At 44.6% G+C, this 17,451-nt stretch overlaps 2 protein-coding genes across 4 annotated transcripts in view; both read left to right on the plus strand.

Moving 5' to 3' along the window:
* LOC103481054 (SH3 and multiple ankyrin repeat domains protein 1-like) overlaps window positions 1-11,670 on the plus strand; it is a 52,270-nt gene extending 40,600 nt beyond the window's left edge. Inside the window, exons 19-28 of one of the 3 annotated variants that reach the window (XR_536219.2) lie at window positions 106-241; window positions 403-483; window positions 1,759-1,767; window positions 1,928-1,957; window positions 2,042-2,098; window positions 2,178-2,308; window positions 3,962-4,088; window positions 4,161-7,371; window positions 8,738-9,746; window positions 10,414-11,670. Coding sequence is in view for 2 of the 3 variants with exons in the window: in XM_008436300.2 (XP_008434522.1) it covers window positions 106-241; window positions 403-483; window positions 1,759-1,767; window positions 1,928-1,957; window positions 2,042-2,098; window positions 2,178-2,308; window positions 3,962-4,088; window positions 4,161-7,371; window positions 8,738-9,634; window positions 10,414-10,465 (4,731 nt within the window). In the remaining variant the exon portion in view is untranslated. The remainder of the gene's footprint in view (window positions 1-105; window positions 242-402; window positions 484-1,758; window positions 1,768-1,927; window positions 1,958-2,041; window positions 2,099-2,177; window positions 2,309-3,961; window positions 4,089-4,160; window positions 7,372-8,737; window positions 9,747-10,413) is intronic. The other 2 variants (XM_008436300.2, XM_008436307.2) reach the window with 2 other exon arrangements.
* A 4,449-nt stretch (window positions 11,671-16,119) lies between these two features.
* Window positions 16,120-17,451, plus strand: part of LOC103481055 (protein kinase C and casein kinase substrate in neurons protein 2-like) — an 11,708-nt gene continuing 10,376 nt past the window's right edge. The window contains exon 1 of the mRNA XM_008436308.2: window positions 16,120-16,240. The gene's annotated coding sequence lies outside the window, so the exon portion shown is untranslated. The remainder of the gene's footprint in view (window positions 16,241-17,451) is intronic.

Genomic DNA, 17,451 nt, shown 5'->3' on the forward strand with positions numbered 1-17,451 from the left:
ATTTAGCAGAAGCTAATGCTAAAGCGCTGTACCAACATGGTATTTGGCAGAAGCTAATGCTAAAGCGCTGTACCGCAGTTCACGCAGGTTCTTTGGGTCTCTCAGGTGAACGGCCAGAACGTGGTGAAGGTGGGTCACCGGCAGGTGGTCAACATGATCCGGCAGGGCGGCAACAGCCTCATGGTGAAGGTGGTGATGGTCGCTAGGAACCCGGAGCTGGAGGACACGGCTCGGAAGAAAGGTAGGTCACATTTCCCCTGGAAGAAGTAACTTTTCCGTGTTGCTTGACGTACGGCGATGAATGTGACGCCATGTTTACGCCTGTCGAGACGTGGTTGCCATGGAGACGGGTGTTTGTTTTAAAGAGGTTAATGTTTGCATTTGGCCGCTTTCCTTCGGCAGCGCCGCAGCAGTCGAAACGGCTGACGCCTCCTGCCATCGCCCTGCGCTCAAAGTCGATGACATCAGAGCTGGAAGACATGGGTGAGACGGATTCTCAGTTCAGCTACACACATGGAGCACAGGGTTGTCCAGGGTGCGGCGCGGGGGCCGCCAGGGTGCGGCGCGGGGGCCGACGGGGCCCATGGGCCGATAAACGAAAACGTTGTTTTGAGACCATGTTGCAGTAATACAACGGTAATGATGGAAGAACAGATTCTCAAAGATCAATAAACATTAATTTCTAATGAACATTTAACTCCAGAACTGGAAGACATTTTAAATATCCAAAGTAAATAAAACGGCAGAAACAACAAACACAATTAAACAAAATGTCCAGTTGAGACCAAAACACCAGACTGAAACTTTTATCATCCAGTTTTCGTTCAAATGGAAATGATTGAGCTCATTTTAATTTATGTGATTAATTGATTTATTGATCATGTGACAGGCAAACCTCCAACTGGAGTTCAAGAATTTTGTATATGAACAAAATGTATATACTATCAAAACTTTCCTAATGAGTAGAACCACATCAATCCAGAGATTTTAACTGAAAAGCTGCTTGTATTTATTTTATTAATTAAATCAATATCTCATTTATTAGTTTATTTCATAATTTGTCCAACTTAATCTAAAACAATTTGAAATCTAGACAATTTTCTTTCAATACAGAAAATGTTAATTTTTAAGGTTTGGATCTTAAACATCCCGTTTCTACAAAAAACAAAATGGAGCTGCGTGTCGGAGGCGGGGCTAGGCCCACCCAGGCGTTTTAACGGCTGAATGGTTGCCATGGAGATTAGAGGATTTCTCATCAGACATGCATGGAAGAACCAAGGCAACACTCCAGGTTTGTTTTTGATGAGGAAAAAACATTAAAACAAGAAGGAAAGTTAAAAAAAAAGTCGATTTTACGCTTTAAGAATGATGAGACTTGAAACTGATGTGCAGAGAAGCTGAGCTGAGTCAGTAACGAAGGTTTTGCTTGAATAAAAATACGCACCACACTTTTCAAATTTTTGTTTATAGAAAACAAATAATTAAAGGCATGATGTCTTTCCAAGTAAATGACCTTGAAGAGGTGGAAATGTGAGCAGCAGCAGAGCTTCCCAGCGAAGTTCAGGCTGATGTTTTTAACAGTCTGTTGACTCGTTTACACTTTGAATTCAACCCGTGAAGAAGAAGAAAGGTGATAATTAAACAGTGAGGTTAATGGATACAAAGCAGTCAGATGCTGCGTGACGACGTGTTTTATTCCAATTGTCACAATAAAAACCTTTTCCATTTCCTTTTTTTACCCAAATGTGCCGCCTGCAGTGGAGAAAGGTGGGATCAGTGTGCTGCTGTGATCATGTGTGTCTCCATCACCATCCCCGTCATCACACCAGCATTCACCATGTCATACGTCCAAGTATGAATTTCACCCTCATGTGATTATTCTGCGATCCTCCCAGTCGTATCTGATGTGTGTTTTTATCTTCTGCAGCCGCCGCCTCGCCCTGGAAGAAGAAAGCAGGTGAGGATCAGATCGTATCGCCAGGCTGAGCTTTAATTAAAACTGGTTCTGATTGATCCGCTGTTTTCGCTCCGTCGTTTGCAGAGTATGAGCCCGCTCAGGGTCCAGATAAGAAGAGGACCGTTTATCAGATGGCGCTAAGTAAGAGCGGCTGTTTCTGAGCTGGAGAGGGTCGAGAGCGTCCTTCATCATCTTCCTCCTCCTCTCTGTACTGCTGCAGATAAGCTGGATGAAATCTTGGCTGCTGCTCAGCACACCATCACGTCTGACAGCCAAGGTCAGAGAGGTCACGGGGGCAAGAGGGACCGGAGCAAGAGCATCGTTCCCAACGTTCCCACTGTTCCCAACGAGGTACCGGCAGGGAATAATCCCAGATGCTGTCACTAGCTGCGGTTCCACTAAGCATGAGATTATATTTATTGGAATAAATTAGCTTAAAGTTGCAGTGTGTTGATTTTGTCACCATGTTGTGTATGAGACAGAAAATCTCATATTCTTCTCCCAGTGCTAAGAGGAAACAACCAATCAGAGGCAGGAGGCGGGCCTTAGCGCTGTCAATCACAGTCTCTCCCCTAGTGCTCTCTGCTACGCTGCAGCTAGCATAGCATGTGGTGAATGCTTACAGCTAGTTAGCTTAGCCACCGATGACGACGAATGAATGTTTTTTTCTGAAACTGCTGCTTGCTGCTAAATAACATATTTAGAAGCACGTACATGAGGTTAATTGACAGCGCTAAGCCCCACCCCCTGACTCTGATTGGTTGTTTTTGGTGCATTTCTTCTCAGGGAGGAGGTGGAGGATATCGATCTTTTCACAGATTATCTGTCCCGTAATAAAATGTCACAACATCGTGACAGTTTTAACAAACGTGGAACTTGGAAACGTGAAACGTGGAAAAATGCTGCTTTATTGGAAACATTAAAAAAAAAACACATTAGCATTAGCATTAGGTGTTTTTTTGGCTTTACTGAAGTAATTTTTTTTTAAAACTGAAATGGAGACACTTTTTTCACATCACAAGTCACATGACCAACAACCAGATGTTACTACTGGTGGAAACGTCAAAGAGGACAACAGGAAGTGGGAGGAGGATGATGGTGCTGCGCGATTTTTAATGACTTATCTCGTGAACAAACATACTCACGTATGATTTTAATTGCATTTCCTATTTAATGGAAATACCGCAATGGCAAAATTGTTTTTTTTTTGTTTTGTTTTTTACATTAGCAGAAAACAAAGATTAGCAATGGAAACGCAGCCAGTGTCTGAATTTCTGAATGATTTAATCGAATTGCAGATCGTCTGACCCAGCTAGTTCAAGATGTAGCTCATATATCAGGAAGTGAGTAATGCTAATATGAAGGAAGTCTGGCTGTGGAGCTTTTTCTCAGCTCTGTTTGGCCTTAGTGCTCTTTATAGAGGCTGACTGACAACAGGCCACCCACATGAAAACACACAGTTTGAGTCAGGACGTGTCTCTTCATGTTCAGACGAGGACAAATCTATTGGCACCTCTTTAAACATGTAAAAAAAACATTAAAATGTTTATTTTTATGGCAAATGTAAAAACAATGTACATTTAAGTCCAGTACACACATGTTCTTTCAAGGTCGGGAGATTTTATGTTAATAAATTTGAGCTTTTAACCTGAAACACTTGGAGGAAGAAAGACAAGTTGTGTATATTCCATATCTTTTTAAAACAGGCAGTTTTTAAAAAATAAAATTATAGAACTGCAGCTTTTTTACGTAGATAAAAGTAGCTACTGCAGACTCCCCCTAGAGGCGTGGAGGACTTCTGTTTGGTGTCATATTTACAGTTTTTGTTGAGGTGTGGTTCCTCTTCTATTTCCTGTGGCGGACATAATTTCTGTTTCATTTGTGTTTGTGTGTTTTGGAGTTGATGCTCGGTTTCGGTAGAATGTGATATTCCGTACCACCAGCACATTTTAATGCAGTTTTCTGTCTGCTTTTCTTTCTGAAATGGGCTGAAACACACCAAAGCAGCCGTATGAGCAGCCGTCATCCATTAGTCTGATGCAGACTGGCCAAGGATTTGGCTACAACCAGGCCCATTTTCAACCAGGCCATGGACCTCAGCATGCAGTCATGATGCGCCAGAAATCCATTGGTAACCACACGTCATCAACAGATTTCTTTAGGTTTCTTTTTCTGGCTGTAACTTTGTGTTTTTGGGCGTTAGGTGTGACGGAAGAAGAAAGGCAGTACCTCCACCCACCTGCTATGAAGCTAGCTCGCAGTCTTTCAGTGCCAGGACCAGAAGACATCCCACCGCCCCCCAACACGTCTGCTCCAGAGCCGCCTTTATCCGCAGGTCCTTATACTGGTAGAGGGCCTGCTATGCCAATCCCCCCTGTATCTCAAGCTCACTACCAGCTCCACTCACAGCCAGCACATCCTACACAGGCTGCCTGGGAGAGGGGAGGACCTGGTGGGATGAACCAGCAGGTCATGGTTCCCACCCTCCGCAGGCAGTCTGATGGACTCTGCATAAGAGAGCCAGAGGCGCCTCGGAGAGGCGGCGGCAAGATGGGAGGGCTGAGGAGAGGATACAGCAGTGCCACACCACCAACAAGCGCAAAGCCAAAGCCTCAACAGGTGCAACATCCTGTGCAGCTCACCAGCCGGGAGCAAGGTGGAGGAGCCGGAAGGGGAGTAGCGAGGCGTGGAGGTCGTGGAGCTCTGATCAAGCAGTCAAAGGTGGAAGACGGGCTGAGACAACATAGGGGCAAAGGAGCTGCTACCAAAGAGAAGAGCTCTATCCCCATCCCTACGATCATCGTCAAAGCGCCGTCGACCAGCAGCAGTGGCCGAAGCAGCCAGGGTAGCAGCATAGAAGCAGAACCGTCTCAGGATGTGGAGGACCAAAGCTCTGGGAACGCAGCTCCAGACAACTCCAGCACAAGCCTACCTTCACCACTGACCCCCACACCGCCTCAGCCGACTACACCCAACTCCTTACCTTCATCGAGTGTCACACCCGCTGTCTTTTCTCAGCAAAACCTGGAAAAATTTGACTATACCTCAACATTTGGCACAGCATTTAGTGGAGGAGGAACACGCAGGGACAGGGAGCGATTAAGAGACATGAGAAGAAAGAGCGCTTCCTTCTTCCAGTCATCAGAGGAAGACATCCAAGGAGAGGCAGGTGGTGGAGACGGAGGAGGGACACTTGAGGCCCAAGTTCAGCCTCTGCAAGGCTCAAAAATGGAGGTACCCACCCCTCGACTTCGGCCTTCCAAGTCTATAGATGAAGGCATGTTTTCTGGAGACAACTTCATGAACTATTCCAGCAGCATGCCCCCAGCCTTTGGCCTTCCAGAGTACTCCTCACCTGTCCTTGGCCAGGATGGGCAGCCCAGGTCAGCCCCCTCAGTGTACGGCAGCCAGCCTGCTACAACTTTTATCCACCCACTAACAGGGAAAGTGCTTGACCCCTCGTCCCCACTTGGCTTGGCACTGGCTGCAAGAGAACGAGCTTTGAAAGACGACCGCAGGACGCGCCGAGATGATAGGCACTTTGGCCGGCAGATGTCCACAGTTGGATCCTTCCCTACACCAATTCAGACCCCAACACCTTCGCTGTTTGCAACCCCGACGCAATCGGCATACACTTCTCCGGTGTCCCTCCACCTTGGATCCCCCTCCGCCACCACCTCCCCTGCGTCTTTGAGCCGGCCGCAGTCACCAAGGATTTTACGTTTAGGAGGTGGAGGAGGAGGAGGTGGGGAGAAGATGGAGCGAGAAAGAGACGGAGGGCCTAAAGAGGGTCTTAGAGTCCGTTTCTCTGAGGACAGAAACAGCCAGTTTTCAGGCCAGTACTACCCACAGAGCAGCAGAGAGAGAGAGAAGGAGATGTATGAAAGCAAACATGCTCAGGCTGTTCAGCCTCCTCCCCCGCCAGCTCAACCTGCCCCCCGTAGACCCTCCTACTTGCAGATGGAAAACGTTCCCAACACAAACTACATTCCACAGTACACTGTCCCCACAGCTCCATCACAGACTAACGACGCAATGGGAGAAGCAAGAGCTGGGGCGGGCGGCCTGGGACTGATGGTTCTCCCTCCTCCAGCTCCCTCAATAGACGTAGACGAGGAGTTTGTTTTTGCAGATCCTTTGCCCCCTCCGCTACAATTTGCTAACGGAAAGAATGAAAGAGCAATGGAGTTCTCTCAGCATCATCAACACCAGAGGCAACACCCTGCTTCTGCTGCCCCACCTCCACCACCCCCTCCTCCGTCTCCCAAGCCCTCAAATGCTCCCCAACAGTCTTCACAAGGTGGCGACTCTGCCGCCTCAAGCCTCACCTCCTACGACAGCGAAGTGGCCAACCTCACACAGTCTGCACTTTCTCCATCGTATCCGTCCCCGCAAATATTTGCACCGTCGTCCACGACCGCCACCACCTCAGCGGTTGCTGTGCCTGCCGCATCACTACACAGACCCCAGCCCATGTCACATGCCCATCCTTATTATGGCAGCGCCAATGAGCCATTGGTTGGGGTTCAGACGCCGGCCCAGGACAGAGGCACAGCGGCCCTTACCACCACCATGACCTACGCAACAACGACGATGACCGCAACTGCTGCTGCCACAACCACAACAGCCTCTCCTGCTTCCTCCGACTACAGCATGGCTGGGCCCAAAGTAGGCCTTAGCACAGGGAGTAAAGGAACCGATCCCACTCATTCCAGTACTATGATTCCCAAGAGTGGAGACTGGCAGGACACAGTGGTGGATTCTGGCATTGAGGAGCTGGACAGTCATAGCAGTAGTGACCATCATCTAGAAATGCTGGGACTTGGTGGCTTGAGAGGAGAAAAAATCGGACTTGGAGGTGATGGACGAGGAGGGGAGGGAGAGAAAATCAACGAACATCAGGATTCCTGTACAATCTACCGCGGAGGGCAACCGTTTGAGGTGCACACCTCCAAAATGGCAAACCCTGTCTTTCCCAAGATGACGCATTACAAAGAAATGGAAGGCAGAGGCCCGCCTATAGCGTTACGCAGGCAGAACAGCACCAATCCTGCTCCTTTGCAGTTGCAGAGACAAATCCACCCTGAAGATGCTGGTTTGGAGAGAACTCTTGTTGACGACAGAAAGCACAAGCAGAGTCGGGCCAGAATGGAAGATGGCTTTAGCTCCGCGCTGGCGGCCTGTCTGGAGAGGCCCATAGAGCCCCGATCCGTGGTCTGGGGCGACATCACTGAACACGAGCAAGAAGGAGTCCAGCATGGGGGTATGGTGTTGGAGGGTCGCAGGCTTCACTCGCCTTTTTCCGGTGTGAAAGCCAGCATCATCAACGAGTTGAGTTCCAAACTGCAACAGATGAGCAGCATGAAGAGTATGGATGACTGGAGTCACGTTCCTAAGTCCCCCTCCATGCATAGGTTCGTTTGTTTTGATCAACTTCTCTGTAAAGTTTCTTTAACAAGCATGGCAACTTCCTAGTAGCATTTTAAAGGGAACTGAAACTATTTAAACATGTCTGCCTTAACCTAAAAGTTGTTTGTGATACATAAAAACCTCATTATTTCTATTGGTTATATTTTCACCTAGGCTGGTCACCATTTTTTTTACCTGTGCAATGCATGCTGGGACTTTGACATGGTAGGAGGACTTGAGACTAAACAAAAAACACAAAAAGTAAACGTGGTGAAAACTAACATTACACCCACAAAACGTCTGGATTGAGACAAACTGTCTCAAAATTCTTATATCTATTAAAACAAGCTAACATGATTGGCTTGTAATCTATTGTTTATTATATTAGCTAGAGCTAATGCTATATGTTTGCTAGAGCTAGCACCATTAGCAGAAGCCAAGACCATTGTCTAGCCCAGCCTGTTGCCTAGTAACCAAAGTTGCGGTCCAGCATGTTTGGTCAGTGGTTTTATCGCTGTATGCTGTGTACAATGGCTGCTGGAAAAGTGTTTGGTTGTTGGCTTACCATCCAAAACCACTTGCTGCATTCCTGTTGGTTGTGCAGCCGGCTCTACTTCTGCTTTTGAAAGATGTACGGTTACATAATTGTGCTTCTGTTTGCAGCCACTTTCACATGTAAGTGTAAACGTTGAGTTCTGGGGGTGCGTGGCCAGCAGCTCATTTGAATTTAAAGTGACAGAGGCCCTAAAACAGCTCATTCTGAACTGAGCAGATTAAAATCTCATGTGAACATGTTTTGTGTAGCCCAGACAGATCCCAACCTGGAAGCACAATGGGTCGGTCACCTTCAACGGAAGTGAACAAAGTCATTCAGTCCATGTTGGCCAAACTTCCAGATAATAATAATAAGACTGTTTTGGATATATTATTGCTGGCAAAGACTTCGTTGAGCTCGGCACTTCTCTCATCGCAGTTTCAAATGGTTGTTTAAAGAACACGCCTCCTTCACAATCAAGATGGCTCATTACACACGTCACGGCCAAACGTTAGCAATCAGGCAGAATCGGATTCAATCGTTGAAAACTTTAACAGATTCAAAGCCTCCAGAAAGTAAACGTTTCTGAATAGCCAGGAGTCCAGACCCTCTGGATGAAGCAAAGCAAAGAACAAGGACCTGGTTTTCACCAGGCTAGATGACCAACACATCCCTCTGATGTGTTGGTAAAGGCAGCCTGGATCAGACAGCGTTTCAGTTTCACTTGAAGCTAGGCAGTAAGAACCAGCCTTGTCACCATCAGATTGGATTAGATGTAGTTCTGTGCTGATCTTAATGATGGCACCATTGTAAGGTTTTTACGTTGTGTCTTTCAGGTATTCAGCAGATTTTACCGATGCCTTCCACAGCCCACCGACCGGTCGCTCCACCTCGCCGCTACCGACCTCCTCCCCGCAGCATCGACAGATCCTGACTCCCAACCTCTCGGCCTCCCCTTCTGTCTCTCCGTCTCCTCAAGTCCCCGTTCAGCGCAACTGGACCCGCTCCCCTTCTCCTCAGATGCCAACCTCCCCGGTACATTCCCATCCTCCCCATTCCCCAACCTACTGCCCATACCCAACATCACCTAAGCACAGATCTAAGTTACGCAGGCAGACTTTTGATTTTCAGTGTAGTCCCTCTAAAGAGATGCGGTCATCGGTTTCCAGGCGCCGGGCCCCCAGCCCTCTCATCTACAACACCGAACAGCAGAACCCAACACCACCCAGACCGTCCTCTCTCCCCATACTTCCCTCCACGCCTATCTACAGTAACCCCTTTGACTTTCCTGGCCCTCTCACTCCTCCATCTCCTGGTCACTCTCTCGGAGATCCCTACCACGCCTCGACTCCCCCGCTGTTCTCTCCATCCGGTGTGCCGAGTCCGAACCCTCTACTAGTCTCACGCTCTCTCTCCCCAACTCATTTCTTCTCGGGAGCCTCCTCCCCTTTGCATCTACCACCCAGCCCTTCTTGTCTCAACTACCCCAACCTCAGCCCCGCTCCCCCTGCCAAACCCTTTGCCATCAAACCTCTACCTTACTGGACCAAGTACGACGTTGCCGACTGGTTGACTTACTTAAATTTGGGTGAACACAGGGAGCGTTTTATAGACAACGAGATAGACGGATCTCATCTCCCGTCACTTACTAAGGACGACTTCTTGGACCTGGGAGTGACCCGAGTGGGGCATCGAATGAACATCGAGCGGGCCCTCAAGAAACTCACTGACAGGTGAGGGAGGACGAGAACAGGCTCAGGGAGATGTAGAGGCGACTCAAACGGTCCAAAAGGAAACACTGGATGGTGAAGGAGCGTCAGAGTGTCTCGTTAGCTTCATTTAAAGGTGCAGTATGTAACTTTTATAAAGCATTTGTTTTTACATGTTTGTTAAAGCTGTCACCATGTCATGACAGTTCAATATGAGACGGATAATCTGAAAATATTGATCTCCTCCACACCCTCCTTGAGCTGCTACTGAAGAAATGCACTAAAAACAACCAATCAGAGCCAGGAGGCGGGGCTTATCGCTCTCGGTCATCCTCATGTACTGGCTGCTAAATGTGCTAATGCCGGATAAGCAGCTCATCATTACAGGAAAACCGTTTTCCACCGTCATTGGTGGCTATGCTAGCTGGCTTTAGCATTCATGACATGCTATGCTAGCTGCAGTGTAGCAGAGAGGAAAATCCATTAAGCCCCGCCTCCTGCCTCTGATTGGTTGTTTCTAGTTAACCCCGAGAGAGAACAGATCGATTTTTTTCAGATTATCTCATAACATAACATCACCACATAGTGACAGTTTCAACAAATAGGTAAGAAAATATTTTTCTAAAAGTTACATACTGCAGCTTTAATCCAACCATGCCTTACCTTTCAACCTTCTTTATCCTTAAAGTCTGATTAGTTTTCCAATCATTTCTCCATCTAACTGCATTTTTATCAACCCCATTTAGTTTGTAGTTAAAGTCCACCCATTCTCATTCTTTGATTTGGCCTCCTTTTCTCCCCAGGCGTCTCTCCTCTCCTTTGCATGTCCCCACGTCTCCTCGAGACACAGACTGAGAAAGTGAAGGGATGATTCAGAGCTGACAGAAAAGGGAGAGAAACTTATTGACAAAGCTGATCAATAACAGAAGATGTGCAAGAGAAGATCAGTGGACATCAACAGGCCTCAGGGGCAGAAACCTGGGCTTTGCTTTACTGTGGATCCATTTGTGGAGTATAAAAAAAAGTCAGAATGTCTCAAGTCGATGGTGAAAATATGTTTCTAAACTTTTGATGGACAGGCTTTTAATTAACGCACTATTTTTTTGGTGTAAAAGAATAAACACATTTGCAGCGTTTTTTTTTTTTTTTTTCTTTCAGGCTCGGCGACAGATGGATCCTCACACCATCTGCTGCTCAGAGCTGCAGAAAACTCAGAAAACTTTAGTTGGAGTTTAGAGACGAGCAGAAAAATCACCCAAGGAAAATGTTATTTACTGTGACTGAAGCGGAGACGCTATTAAAAGCAGAGACGTGAACGGCACATTCTGACGTCTGCTTTATGCTTTCAGCAGATCCCATGATGAGTTTTATTTGTAAATGATAGACAAAATAGTATTTTATATGAAATAATAAATATATATATATATATTACACACACATATATTTGCAGATTTCCCCCAGAAGTTGCTCCCAATAAGCTTTGTATGTTTGTACTTTGCGAGCGCTAAATATATATTACATGTTTAACAGGATTAGTAAAAAGAGCCCATCTGTTTTGTACTCAGTGCTGATAGCAATCATTCATATAAAACTGGTCAGGGTGTTTTTAAATGTTCAAATTACACTGTAAAAACTGAGGAAGAGATTTAAAGGCTGCATCAGGTTTCAGACAGTCTTGGAACAAACTGAGTTTTGTGTTTTGGGGTGAAACTAAAGTTGTATCCTTCCTCTTTGGTGCCATGAGGTCGGCCATTTTATTTTTTTCCAAGTAGGTGAGGTGATGAAAAAGGGCTTTTTACTGCTTCTCTATTTGCCTGAACTTCTCGACCTTATGCCTCTGTGAGTCTGATAATGTGAGTGTGTTTGTCGGTCTCAGATGCTTCTCCTGACTTATACCTTCTCTTCCTAAAGCCTTTTCCATAAAAGCAAATGCTTCTTCTGCTCATAAAATGTCGAATTAGTTTTTATTTCTGAACTGTCAGTCCCACAGATTCACTTTTCCACAAAGCAACCAAAACTAATTTTCCACATATTTTTGCTGTAATAAACGGAAAACTACAGTTTGTGTTACATATTGAACATCCGATCTCGGCTTTATTCTATATGATGGTCGACGGGCGCAAATGCGCAGCAAACACATGAATAAAGCCAACTCCAAAACACATGCAGCAAAAACCTACAACTAATAAAACAAAAGAAATAAAAATCTGCAACCACAGGAAATGGAAACAGCCAGGTCGGACACGGTAACAAATGTTTCTGGACGATGAATTGTTCCAGAAGTTATTGCAATAAACGGTTTTATTGTTGATATTCCAGTAATGTGATGGTCATGGCTTAAAAATGCTAGAACACATTCTCAAAGATCAATAAGCATTAAACTGTAATGATCATTTAACAATTTAAATGTCCAAAACTAAAAAAAACAGAAACGACAAAATCAATCATGAAGTCTTTGTAAACAAAATTGTCCTTCAAAATAAAATCTTGAGACCAAAACATAGACTGAAGATTTTTACCATCCAGTTTTTGGTGGAAAAACAATAAATCACGCAAATAGAAATTATTTAGCTCGCTTTAATTTATCATGCTATTTAGTTGATTTATTGTGACGAGCCCAACTCCAAATTGCAAAAATAACAGCAAATATGAAACGATTAAAACTCACTCCACAAAACCGAAGTCCTCCATTCCACTAGGGGGAGTCTGGAGCTGTTAATATTCCCTACATCCTACATAAATATACTGGTGTTCAACAATATAAAAGATTGTGTGTTTAAGAAGACACGACATAGATGTCCAGTCTTTACTGAGGTTCTGGTCTCATGATTTGGTGATCGACTCCCCCTGGTGGTCTGGAGGACTTCCGTTTGGGGAGCGAAATACCAGCGTTTTATACCTGCTGCTGTGTTTCTACTTCCTGTGGTTGCAGTGTTTTTCATTTGTGTTTTATTGATCGGAAGTTCTTGCTACGGAAAAGGATTAGGGCCAGTGGAAAAAAAAAAAAACAGTTCTGACTTTAATCTCAGAATTCTGACTTCTGAGATTAAAGTCAGAATTCGGACTTTAAACTCAGAATTGTGAGATTAAAGTCAGAATTCTGACTTTAAACTCCGAATTCTGACTTTTTTTCTCAGAATTCTGACTTTAATCTCAGAATTCTGATTTCTGAGATTAAAGTCAGAATTCTGACTTTAAACTCAGAATTGTGACTTTAATCCCAGAATTCTGAGTTTATAGTCAGAACTGTTTTTTTTTTTTTCCAGTGGCCCTAATCCTCTTCCGTATCTTGCTTCTATTTTCTGCGATTGCAGTGTTTTTCAAATTCAAAAACACTTAACTGGTCCCACATTTTATGATTGTAAATCCATGCCCAGAGGTTCCAGTCGTGCCCAGAACAGAACCAGCCTTCATCAGGTTGTTACCCACACAGAACTTCAGTCAGTCACACTCTCATTCATGGCACTGATGTTTCTCCATGTGGCTGGCAAAGAGCGACCCGATCCGTTCCTTCAAACAACCCCATAGGGCCTCGTCGGCTTCCTGTGACGCTTTCAGGCGTCTTCCTAACGTAGTTTCTGAACAAGGGTTTTGCATTCAGAGCAGAGAAAAACAAGATTGTGATCTTGATATATAAATGAATGTGTTGCCTGTGTTTTTTTCTTTGTTTTGCATTATTCATGCGTTGGCGGCGCTTTTTGCCATTTGCTGCGCGTTTCGCCCGTCGGCCACGGTGGTTTTAAGATGCCAGTGCAGCCATTTAACTGTGGGGCAAACATCACTTATAGCTTTGTATGTAATGACGATAATGTCAGCAAAGATGATAAAAATATAGTATAATGAAGATTATAATATTAGGTATGTAAACATTTTTAAGAATCTCTGTCTTCCAGATAGTGTGGACAAATTCTTTGACGTTTTATGTTTAATTTCTGGGTTTTCTGTAAATGTTTTCTATACTGCAGTGACTCCAGTGAAGCTTAAAGGCCCAAAGCAGAACATGGACTGAGCCGTAGTGTAGAAAGCATTGCACCTTCTGAACTCCAGAGTATTTTTAGGCCTAGTGAAATGCATCATGACCACATACAGTATGAGCATAAGTATGCAGAGATAAAAGGTATATGAATATATATATAAATTTTGTTTTGAATAAAATACAGTATATAATATGATAGAGAAACAACTAAGGTGTTGAAATAAAAGCTGAAATAAACCCCGGCTCTGTCGTCATTGCTCCCGTGATGAACCGGTTGGAGGTGTTTGGATTGAATGGAGTCATTTGGCAGCAGCAGAGCTGGAGGACGGCGCCGTTCTCAGCTGCAGGCTTGTTTTCCCTTCGGTTTGCTGAGTTAATGGTGTAAATGTTTGGAGCTCGTGGGCAGGAAGACGAGGAAATGGCTTGTTGGAGAGCGTGCAGCCGGCTCAAACTGGCCTGTGAGGCATTAAGTAGATGAATGTCTGTTTGCAACCAACTCACAAATTAAGCTATTTTTCTGTGTGATGGTGAAGCTGAAACATGATTTTTTCTTTCTTTCTTGTCTACGTGAAGAAACCTTTCCAAGAAACAAATAATGTCTCCCATGACTTTATCCAAGGTACTTAGTTTGGGTGGCATGATGTGCTCTGAATCATCACTGAGGTCATTGTTTGTTTGTCTTTAAAAGAAAGCGTGATTCAACATGGTGGCTTGTTTTTTCTTACAGAAATATCGACACTCCTTAAATTCTTCCCATTATGCCACAACTAAAGTCTTTTTGTTAGGATCAGATCAAAGCAGCACATCTTTGTGAAGTTTGAGGAAAATGATTTGCACTGAACATGTTTAGCGTTTTGGTAGCTTTGGAAACGCTTAGCACATTTAGCTTGCCCTGTGTTAATTTTCCTTGCTAATTTACGCTATTTTCTGACCTTTGAGTTGAAAAGAGTTTGACATCTGTGATTAATATTTGATTTTCAACATTCAAGAATCTTTCAAGAAGTTGAACGTTTATATTCACGCTCTTATTTTGAAATGGTTGAACACCTTTACGCAGCAGTTCTAGTTCCGGTCCGCACGTCTTTCCCGCGTTCTTTCACTAAACTTTATTGAGAAATGGCAATAATACAGCAGTTACATACACAACCAGTGGTATTAATGAAACAAATGCGTATAAAAATTCACATGTATGAATTGTTAGACGCTGTTTGGATGTCAACTCGGTTTATCTCCTTAGCATTAGCTTCTGCTAAATATCATGTTGGTGTAGCGCTTTAGCATTAGCGGAACTAAATGCAGCTAACGTTTTAGCTAACCTGAACTGGTTTATCTGATCCACTGTTGCCTTTTCCTTCTTGCTGGCTAATCTCACGGTCAGGATCGGACAGGATATCCTCCCCTCTTCCCACCTGGTGCTCATTCTTTTGTTCTTTCCAGTGTCTCTTCCTGAGGTATTTGTGGACCTGCCTTTGAGTAACAACTAATCACTTTTCCTTCCAGTGCATGTTTAGTGAGGACTGTCAGATATTTCTCTTCTTGCAGAAACTTTTCCTCTGCTGATGACAAACAGTGACTCCGAATCATTACGAGCACTCAGACCTGAGGAGAAATGTTCTTCTGGCTGAAAGTATTTGATTCTTAATCAGTTTGGCTTGGAATTGCTTAATAAACTCAAATTGAATAAGAATTGGATTCTAACAAGATTTGATCTCATTTGACCTGAAGGTTTAACAACCAACAGTTCAGATATAGAATTCGTAATACTTTTAAGTTTAAATTGAATATTTAGGAATAAAGTAATGAAAATGGCCCTGGTAATGCCAGTCACTTTACTCCAACTCCACTCCGTCTGTCAAAAAAGTTCAGATCATTTGGCAATGTCTGAATGTGTAATAAAATTAAAAAATGCGACCTCTGGTTCGGTTTGAAATCATATGCGAACGCCAAGTGGACCAGAGACCGCTCCAAAAGCAGGAGATGGACTACAGTGCAAGGCATTCTGGGTAAATGCAAGACTAAAGAGAAATCCTCCAACCGCTAAAATCTGACGCCTCCATCTTGTTTCCAAGAAGGAAGTTGCTCTCAGTGTCTTCAGAGGTTTTTGTGTCGTTTCCTTCAGTGGTTCTTGATGCAGCGCCCCCACAGGCCAGGAGGGGAACAGGTTGGTTTGACTCAGAGCAGCTGGAGGAGGAGCAGATGTTCTGGTTCCAGTAGAACCGGGCCTACCGGACCATCAGGTGTTAAAAACCTCAACTGTAAACGTTTTGACGTTTGCATCTGAAAGATGACATGTGGATGTAGCGTTAGCAACACACCGCACTCTTTAGGTCACACTGGAGTCGATCTGCATGGGAACCCCTCACACATGTGTGCTAATAAGGTCATATGACCGTGAGCCTCCCTGACATGATCATGTCAAAATAAAAGCCTGGCATCTCATTAGCACCATATTGAGAGGGACAGAGGGAGGGACAGGGGGACGGGGGGACATGGGGGGCATGGGGGGTCGTCTTCCAGCTGTTGTTTCTGATGAAACGGAGTGAGAAGAGCTGGACAACCTGACGGCGAGCCGTAGCAGCAGGTCAGACCGGACATGAGGAAAAACCCGACGGGTTGATGTTTGGAGCAGAGCTGCAGCTGACAGACGGCAGCAGGTGAGATGAGTTCGACCCAGTATTAGGAAAAGGAAAGGAGGAGTTCATTTCCGCCAAAAAACTAAGAAAGTTTGAGATTAAGCTCCAAAATTTTCTAGAGAAAAAGTTGAACATTTTAGAATTTCAAAAGTTGAATAGTTTTACTTTTAAAACAAGTTTTTAATAGAAAATTTCTGAGATTAATCTAAAAATTTCTGATTTTTTTTTCTAGCCAATTTTTGACCTTTGGACCTCAGAAATGTCCCATTTTTGTCTGGAAAATTTCTGAGTTTCTTCTAGCAAATGTGTTTTTTTTTCTTTTTTCAAACTCAAAATCATTTTTCCTAGAAAATGTCAGAGAAAGTATGTGCTCTGCGTGGTGTGTAAGTGATTCCCAGCCAAATGAGCGTTTCTTCCCGTTCACCGTCTCTCGCCCGGCTCCGGGTCGGCAGCGGGGGTGTGTGTGACTTTAAGCGGCGCGGTGGCGAGGAGGGGGAGGCAGACATGGAGCAGCTCTTGAACTACAGAAACAAGTGGTCACTTGAGTAATCACTGGTGATTCAGGGAGACATGTAAGTGATGGTTGCTTCCAGGCATGACTGCTCAGCTGTCACTGCTTTTCCCGACTCGGCTTGTGAGTGATTTTCTCTGGAACTGAGAGGTGATGTTGTTTCAACTCGGAGGAAAACTGAAGGATGATTGTTGATGGAAGCAAGATGAGGTGGAAGGTCTTCGATGAGGCGACTGTCAGCCGAACGGCGCCACCGTTGATAGAGAAAAGGAGTAAATCTCAGCCAGAAAACTCTGAAATGTTGAGAATAATCTCATTTTCTAGTGTTAGAAGTTGAACATTTTCAACATTTGAAACTCAGAACATTTTCAAGTTTATTCTAAAACATTTCTGAGTTTAATCTGAAAATTTCAGATTTTTTTTCCTTGCAAATTTCCAACTTTTGGAGCTCAGGAATTTCCAAGTTTTTTCTAAAAAACATAGATTAATCTATAGATTTCAGGTGTTGGCAGAAATCTTCTCCCTTATTTTCGTATCTGCTGGTTTCCACGTCTCAGCGATGCGTCACAGACAGAAATAGGCCTGAACGTCCCCTGCATGTTTCGGCCTGCGTCTCTGTTCCCACTCTTCCACTTTCAGGTTTGGGTTGTGCCGACCTGAGCAGCGGTTCTGTTATGTCTTGAGAGGCGGATCGGTGGCGGCTGCAGACGGCCGGGCCGGG

Source organism: Poecilia reticulata, linkage group LG19 (genome assembly GCF_000633615.1).
Source record: "Poecilia reticulata strain Guanapo linkage group LG19, Guppy_female_1.0+MT, whole genome shotgun sequence".
Taxonomy (NCBI): Eukaryota; Metazoa; Chordata; class Actinopteri; order Cyprinodontiformes; family Poeciliidae; genus Poecilia; species Poecilia reticulata.